At 51.4% G+C, this 8,961-nt stretch overlaps 1 protein-coding gene across 1 annotated transcript in view; it reads left to right on the forward strand.

Annotated features, from left to right (window-relative positions):
- Positions 1–8,961, forward strand: part of DCAF15 (DDB1 and CUL4 associated factor 15) — a 39,080-nt gene that overhangs the window by 12,662 nt on the left and 17,457 nt on the right. Inside the window, exons 6-8 of the mRNA XM_015419520.1 lie at positions 163–299; positions 2,114–2,284; positions 7,662–8,222. Of these exons, the coding sequence (XP_015275006.1) occupies positions 163–299; positions 2,114–2,284; positions 7,662–8,222 (869 nt within the window). The remainder of the gene's footprint in view (positions 1–162; positions 300–2,113; positions 2,285–7,661; positions 8,223–8,961) is intronic.

Genomic DNA, 8,961 nt, shown 5'->3' on the forward strand with positions numbered 1-8,961 from the left:
CCTTCCTGAGGCCGGTGGCCCTTAGTTGGATGTTGTTGGGGGGGGGGGGAAGGGTGTCAGTGGCCTTGAGAAGGCCTCTCTGTTTGATTTGTAAGGGCTAGCAGGCGGGTGGGTCTTCGCAGCCTTCTCGGAAACTGACTGCTGCTTCCTCTTCCTCTGTAGCACCCGCTCATCTAACGGCCTGCTAATAAACATGATGATGAGCGACGAAAACCACCGGGACATCTACATCAGCACCGTCGCCATGCCTCCTCTCGTGCACTGTCCCAGCTGCAGGGACGTGGCCATCGCCCATCCAGGTGAGGCGGACCCTCCCCAGCACAGGGGCAGATCTTCCTTTCTCTTGCAGGGCATCTTTAATTGTGACAAACGACGGTGGGAGTGATTTATATTGTTAACAGACTTGAGAAGCAACGGTGTAGTGCAGGGCCCCCCAGCATGGCGCCCGTGGGAGGGACCGTGCCCGTCAGGTGTTCTTATTTATCTATTCATTCATTTATTTATTTTATTCGACTTCTGTCCCGCCCTCCCGACATGACAGGCTCAGGGCGGGTTACATCAGATTTAATAAAAAATACAGTATATAAAATACAAAGGAATTGGTGAAAATATAATTAAAGCACTAATAAATTACAACTCTATCCTTCAGCCGGTGCAGTTGTCATTAGAATTAGGTCTCACTGATGCCATCTTTGGTAAGCAGTTCTGACCCACTGAGGGGAGGCCCAGAGAAGAGGGAGGGACGTCCGTCACTGTAGTTAAAAGCCTGGCGGAAGAGCTCCGTCTTGCAGGCCCTGCGGAACTGTAAAAGGTCCTGCAGCGCCCTGATCTTGCATGGGAGCTCATTCCGCCCTGGCCCTAGTCGAGGTGAGATGGACGTCCCTGGGGCCAGGGACCACCAGAAGGTGTTGATTGGCAGATTGTAAAACCCTTCGGGGCTCACAGAGGGAGAGGCGGTCTCGCAGATATGCTGGCCCCTGGCCGTATAGGGCTTTAAAGGTAAGCACCAACACCTTGAAACGGATCCGGTACTCAATGGGCAGCCAGTGCAGTTTGCGGACCATCTAGTCTGGAAGTGACCCACTTTTAGAAAGTGGGTGGGGGCTGGCTGGGGTTGTTGCTCAACAGGGCTGCTGATTGGTTACTGGTGGTTTGGTTGCCTGTGCAGATTTCTGAAACATTGGTTTGGCAGCAGCCCCAGGGTATCCCGTGTGTGGTTATCCCCACCACAGTGTCAGAATTCCTGAGGTGCCTGCAGGTTCAAAAAGTCTGGGGCCCCCCGTTGTAGTAGTTAGAGCCTGACTAAGGGAATCTCGAGGGTTAATGTTTGGAAAATGTTACTGCCTTTTCCGTGTTGGAAGAGCTTTCGTATTTTGTCTGCTGCCAGTCATTTGAGGCCCCCCTTCACAATAATCAAGCCAGTAATCAGTCAGAGGCAGTAAAAGTGTACAATAAATAAAACACTTCTTGAATTTTGCAGCCTGCCCCGTCCTAAAATTCAGAACATGTAGCATTCCCATATTAATTTTCAAGAGTTCCTATCACATATCTGGAATTATATATAGGGATTGGCACATCCAGCTCATGAACGAGAGGTTGTGACAAATTTGGGCCAGTTTGTGGATCACGAAGCGATGTTCACCAACTGAAGACCCATCAGGAACTTCCATGAATGTTGTGGCAGTTTGTGGAGGGCAGAAAGCAGGGGTTTAAACCCCTGCTTTCTGCTCTTCACAAAAAACAGCTGAGTAGTGGGGAGCAGAAAACGGGTTTAAATGGCCTCGAGCCATTTAATGCCCTGCTTTCTGCTTCCCTAAAAAAGCGGTGGGGAGCAGAAAGCAGGGGTCATGAACTGATATGAACGTGTTCAGTTGATGAACCAACTGCCCTGTTCATATTGGTTCATGGTTCAGTTTCTGGTTCAGCAACGAACCGAACGGCAAAAATGCGGTTGGTGCCCATCCCTAATTATATCTCCGCAGTGAATCCGTTATCAGAAACCTCCAGCGTTCCGCCAAGTGTTTTTTTGGAGAGCTGCTTTCTTTTCACTGCTCCCTGTGCGCATAACTTGCCCTGGGTCCTTGCTGGTGCTGATTTGTGTGTGCTCCCTCAGGTGATCCCAACGCCAAATGTTTGCAGCACGGCTTCATGCTGCACACCAAGTACCAGGTGGTCTACCCATTCCCCACATTCCAGCCAGCCTTCCAGCTGAAGAAGGACCAAGTGGTGCTCCTCAATACCAGCTATTCTCTCGTGGCCTGCGCGGTTTCTGTGCATTCTTCAGGTAAGAGTCGGGGGAGGGGAGGGGAGGGGGTGGGGCTGGCGCTCCACAGACTCTTTTCCTCTCTAGATGGTGCACTGAACGTCCAGGTGGGGCTCTCTCTAGTGGCCTGTGGTTGGGGATATGAATCAGGTATCCCACTGTAGTAACCAGTTTGAGCACTTCCATGCTTTTCATGAGAACATCAGAAGAGCCCTGCTGGGTCAGACCAGTGAGGGTCATAAGAACATAAGAGAAACCAATGTTGGATCAGGCCAATGATCCATCTAGTCCAACACTCTGTATCACACAGTGGCCAAAAATACCAGGTGCCATCAGGAGGTCCAGCAGTGGGGCCAGGACACTAGAAGCCCTCCCACTGTTCCCCCCCCTCCCCCAAGCACCAAGAACACAGAGCATCACTTGCCCCGGACTGTGAGTTCCTATCTATACCTTGTGGCTAAGAGCCACCGATGGACCTCTGCTCCATATGCTTATTAGTCCATCTAGTCTCACACAGGAGCCGACCAGTTCCTCTAGAGGGGCAACAACAGGGCACAGAGGCTGAGGCCTTCCCCAGGTAAATACATTAGAAGAGCCCTGCTGGATCAGACCAGTGAGGGTCCATCTAGTCAAGCATCCCGTCTCACGCAGTGGCCAACCAATTCCTCTGGAGGGCAAACAGCAGGGCAGAGAGACCGAGGCCTTCCCCTGGTAAGAACATCAGAAGAGCCCTGCTGGATCATACCAATGAGGGGCCAGCAACAGGGCAGAGAGGCCGAGGCCTTCCCCTGAGAAGAACATCAGAAGAGCCCTGCTGGGTCAGACCAGGGAGGGTCCCTCTAGTTCAGCCTCCCATCTCACACAGGGGCCAGCCAGTTCCTTCGGAGGGCCAGCAACAGGGCAGGGAGGCCAAGGCCTTTCCCAGATAAGAACATCAGAAGAGCCCTGCTGGATCAGACCAGAGATCCATCTAGTCCACCATCCAGTCTCACACAGGGACCAACCAGTTCCATTCCCTGACGTTGTCTCCTGTCACTGGGATACAGAGGTTCCATTCAGTCACCATGGCTAGTAACCACTGCTAGACCATGAATCTGTCTCTCTTTTACAGCCACCTATGCCTGTGGCCTTCACCACATCCTCTAGCGGCAGATTCCACGCTTTAATCACGCATTGTGTAAAGAAGTATTTCTTTTTGTCTGTCTTGAATTTATTGCCCCACAGCTTCCTTGGGTGCCCCTGAGTTCTAGCCTTTTGGGAGAGGGAGAAAAAGTTCTCTTTGTCAGCCCTTGTCAGCTTTTCCAGACGGCTCCCTGCAGTTGCCGTAGCTTTAATTGAGTTGTTCTAAGTTCTCTTTGTATACTAAGGTCACCGAATGCCCCTGGAGTTTATTGTAATGTTCTCTTCCCCTCATGGTGTATTCAGACAGTGCAATTTTTGTTGTTGCATAAACACTTTGTGCATGGATTGGGCCTTCCTTCAACCTAGAAAGCCGACTTGAAAAGGAAAGCAATTTTCGTGTCTGCCTGCATCCAGTTATGTGTTTGGCTGGGTGTTAAAGATTAATCACATCTTGAAGCGTTTATTTCAGTCTTCTCAGCCTGTTGGAATCGCTTGACAAACCGGTTCCGTTGCTTTTTTTGGTAATGTTGTAGAGGCCTAAACAGGATGGACGACAAAAGCGAGCTTCTAGGGGCTTGGTAATTTCCTTCTCATAGACTTCATAGAATGTTAGAGCCGGAAGGGACCCTGCAGTTAATCTAGTCCAACCCCCTGCACTCTGCAGGAGCATTGCCGAAAGACAGCCCGACAACATACCCGGAAGGTGGTCGTCCAGCCTCCGCTTGAAAACCTCCAGCGAAGGAGCCTCCACCACCTCCCGAGGCAGTTTCTTCCACTGCTCAACCACTCTTACATTTAGGAAGTTTCTCCTGATATTCAGCTGGTATTGACTCCCTTGTAATTCCCACCCATTAGATCTGCTCTTGCAGTCTGGAGCAAGAGAGAATAGATCTGACAGCCCTTCAAATATTACATGATTTCAAACCTGGGTTGTGGAGCGAATCCCCGAAGAAGAACCAGCTCCAGTTTTGAGCCTCCCAGGAGAAATAGCTTGGGTCACGTTCTGAAGCTTGGCCTCTGTGCCTTTACCAGTGAACTTATTTATTGTTTTACGTACTCACCTCATTTATACACCACCTGTCTCCACAATAGGGACCCAAAGTGGCATGCGTCGTTTACCCTCTCCTCCCTTTCATCCTCACAACAACCCCGCGAGGTAGGTTAGGCAGAGCGAGTGTGACTGGCCCGAGGAAGCTTCTGTGGCAGAATGGGACTTTGAACCTGGGTCTCCCGCATCCCCGCCCAGCACTGTAACCACTACACCACAGTACGCCTCTGCTGGCATCCAGGACTTAGTTTTATGGGTGGGGTTACATGCATTGTACCTATCTGGTAATTTCTCATCTTCCCAGAGCTGGGGGTGGTGGTGTCAGGCTTCCCCACAGCATCAATGAAGTTCACTCTTGCAGAAAGGTTTTACTTTATTTGAAGCTATAGGTGCATGTACAGGATCACTGTTAGGAATGAGGGGGGATGCAACGAGCATGACAGGTTATAGTATATTCAAACAGCTGAGGCCCAATTGCGGGACTTCCCGCGCGTGCCATCGGGCCTGGGAGCAAACGCTTCTAGGCGGCATAACATATCTCCTTCCCACGGCCCTCCGTGAGATCACCCAAGCAACTATCCAGCAGCGACCACCTGTGGCCTTGAGAGATATAGACATTCCAGCAGCTAAGCAATTAAGCGCATCAACAGGTCTACATATGAAAACGAAAGCAAGCAAGTGCATACATGGGACAATCAATAGGTTTTAGTCCTACTGAAATACAGTTTCCCGAATCACAGCACAGTATTTTCCTCCCATGAGAACGAATGACAGCCACTCGCTACACGAGTGGGACAATCAACAGGTTTTAGTCCTACTGAAATAGTTTCCTGAATCACAGCACAATATTTTCCTCCCATAAGAACGAATGACAGCCACTCGCTACACGAGAGAAAGGAAACGGGTGCGCAGCAGTGTTCCCTCTAAGCTGAGTCAGTGTGAGCTAGCTCACAGTGTTTTAGCCTCTGGCTCACATGTTTTTGTCTTAGCTCGGGAAGGGCGGCTCCAGAGCGAACTGATTTATGCAGCGGCCAAATCACTCACTCACAACTCGAATGCCAGCAGCTCACAAAGTAGAATTTTTGCTCACAAGACTCCACAGCTTAGAGCAGGGGGTGTCAAACTCATGAGGGCCAAATTTGACATAAATGAGACCTTGTCGGGCCGGGCCACGTGTGTCATAAAATGTAATGCCAGGCAGCGGAGAGATAAACTTTATAAAGGACACAAACGCAAAGGTTTTTTTTTAAAAAAAACTTCAGAACATGCTTAAAACATTAGCAGTCTTGCAATGTTTTATTCAACAGTGTCTGGTAACTGACACCTCTTGCTCTGAAGTATTGCATCAAAGTGTCTGTGCTGTAGAAATCTCGAGTATGCCGTTGATGACGCAGCTAATACAAAGAAAAAACTGCAAACTGTGCAAACAATGCTTGTAATATCACAGTAATATGCTAGAAAGAATTACAAAAAATGATTTCAGAAGATGTGATACAAAATTCTCCTTCTGTTACAGACGTGACGAGATTCTCCGGAGTAGACCTTCCATTTCGTAAAGAACTTCATCAAAACATCGATACTCAGAAAAGATGTGTCTTCTTATTTCATAACTATTCCATGCTTTCCCATCAATTTCCTCCAGGAGAGACGCACTCTCATCCACTAATTTTGCAATCTTTTCACAAACGCGGGCAAGTCAAGTCTTTTCTGAGTATCGATGTTTTGATGAAGTTCTTTACGAAACGGAAGGTCTACTCCGGAGAATTTCGTCACGTCTGTAACAGAAGGAGAATTTTGTATCACGTCTTCTAAAATCATTTCTGTAATTCCGAGTGCTCTAGCATATCACTGTAGTATTATAAGCATTGTTTGCACAATTTGCAGTTTTTGCTTTGTATTAGTCATACCAACTGCAACCCCCTGTCTTTGATGTATATTTGTTGATGACGCAGCAGCAGCAGAACTGGAAGAAGAAGCAGAAGACAGCCAGTTCCACTGCAGGCCTGATAGAAGCCCCCCCCCCGGGGGTCTGATCCGGACCCCGGGGCTGCATGTTTGACACCCCTGGGTTAGAAGGGAGCATTGGGGACCAGGCATCTTCAGAATGGGGTCTGCTCCCACCTCTTGCCTGTCGTCGTGACCTTGGCTGTTAAAAAAAAGCCAAGCTTCTCTCCGTAGCTTTTTGTCCTGGTTCGTACTTAGCCGTGGCATCTGTTTTTTTATGTGTCAATGCATGTCCACTACAGCATATTAACCTGACATCACTGGTCCAGCTGGCCCGGTCCTCTTTATCTCACGTGGTGGTGGTGGGAAGGCCGGTCAGGTCACGGCTGACTCACGGTCACCCCGTAGGGTTTTCAAGGTGAGAGGCGAACATGGCCTGCCTTGGACTCCTTCAGTGGCCTCCCGTCCAAGTTCCGACCATGGCCGACCCTGCTGAGCTTCCGAGCTCTGACGAGATCCGGCTGGGCTCGGCCACCCAGGTTAGGGCTCATCTGACTTCGAGATCCTTAACTACACCACTGACGTTAATACATGTGACGGTACCCGTTTCTGCACCCGGGAGTTCACTGGTGTCAGCTCCGTGTAACAGAAAAGGCTAATGCCGAATCCCATGTGGGCTGTGGGAAGCAGGGAGCCAGGTCTAAATCCCCTCCCAGAGCGAGGGTGAGACTCTCAGTCCCATTATTGGCATCGTGTTTGATTCTCCACGCCTCCACTTGCAGCTGCTGGGTGACCTTAGGCAAGCCATAGTTCTCTCGGAGCTGTTCTTTCAAGGGCAGTTCTCGAGAGAGCTCTCTCATCCCCGCCTACCTCCCAGGGTGTCTGTTGTGGGGAGGGGAAGGGAGAGGAAATTATAAGCCGCTCTGAGACTCCCGAGTGAAGGGCAGGGTGTAAATCCAGTCTCCTCCTCTTCCTCTTCTCTCAGACTGAACCGCTTGTAGTGAGTCCTGAAAATATCGACAGACGCTACTTCAGAAGTCACTCTACGTGCCGTTTTACCAGTGTTCCCTCTAAGCTGAGTTAGTGTGAGCTAGCTCGCAGCTTTTTAGCCTCCGGCTCACACATTTTTTGTCTTAGCTCAGGGAGGAGGGCTCCAGAGCAAACTAATTTGTGCAGCCACCAAATCGCTCGCTCACGTAGAATTTTTGCTCACAAGACCCCACGGCTTAGAGGGAGCGTTGATGGCCGCCAGTGTTTTCTCACCCCTCTGGTGTTCCCTTTCAGACGACAGCAGCTTCTGCCAAATCCTTTACGACAGGAGTCGTCACCCTCCGTCCCCCGTGGGCGAGGCATGCCGCGCGCCCGTCCCCTCGTCGCCGTGTCCCAGCAGTTCCAAGGACGGGCTGGAAAGAGACAGTGGCCCCTGCCGGAGCGTGGCCGCATCGCAGCAAACCGTCCCGGCACCTCCGCAGGACACGGGAAACCACGTTTCGCCCGCCGTCGCCATGGCGAAGGAGTTCGTCGCAGACATCTTCCGGAGGGCGAAAGAGGCCAAAGGCTCCGCCCCGACGGAAGCGGAAGCGGGCGCCGGGCTGGAGCCCCTTCTTGACTCGGGGGCCGGGGGCCAGGGTTCCTCGGCCTCGTGGGATCTGGGGAAGAGTTTGGGGTTGCACAGCAGCGGTGTTCCCAGCTCCGCCTCTTCTGGGAGCACTTCCGAGGCGGGAGGGTCGCCCAAGGATTCTCCCAGCGCCGAGCCGGAGAGCCAGGCGGTCGAGCCGGGCTATGTGAACTACACCAAACTGCGCTACGTCCTGGAGCCTGGCGATCTCTCCGAGGCAGAGGACGGTGAGTCTCTCTTAAGATTATTTCTGGGGAAGGAGCGGGCAACAGAACGGGTGGCAGGTGGCAGGCTTTAGCCAAGAGGTTTGATCGCAAAGGCATCAGGCTCCGTCACTCTGCTCTCGACTCCTGTTCACAAGGGAACATAAGAACATCAGAGAAGCCAATGTTGGGTCGGGCCAATGGCCCATCCAGTCGAACACTCTGTGTCACACAGTGGCCAGAAATAACAGGTGCCCTCAGGAGGTCCATAAATGGGGCCAGGACACCAGAAGCCCCTGCCACTGCTGCCCCCCACCCCAAGCACCAAGGACACAGAGCATCCCTTGCCCCAGACCAAGAGTTCCTATCTATACCCTGTGGCTAAGAGCCACGGATGGACCTCTGCTCCATATGTTTATCTGGTTCCCTCTTATAAGAACATAAGAGAAGCCAATGCTGGATCAGGCCAGTGGCCCATCCAGTCCAACACTCTGTGTCACACAGTGGCTAAAAATACCAGGGGCCCTCAGGAGGTCCAGCAGTGGGGCCAGGACACTAGAAGCCCTCCCACTGTTGCCCCCCCAAGCACCAAGAATACAGAGCATCCCTTGCCCCAGACATAAGACCATAAGAGAAGCCATGTTGGATCAGGCCAATGGCCCATCCAGTCCAACACTCTGTGTCACACCGTGGCCAGAAATACCAGGGGCCATCAGGAGGTCCACCAGTGGGGCCAGGACATTAGAAACCCTCCCAACGTTGA

This window comes from Gekko japonicus, unplaced genomic scaffold (genome assembly GCF_001447785.1).
Source record: "Gekko japonicus isolate JY-2015 unplaced genomic scaffold, Gekko_japonicus_V1.1 scaffold872, whole genome shotgun sequence".
Lineage (NCBI taxonomy): Eukaryota > Metazoa > Chordata > Lepidosauria > Squamata > Gekkonidae > Gekko > Gekko japonicus.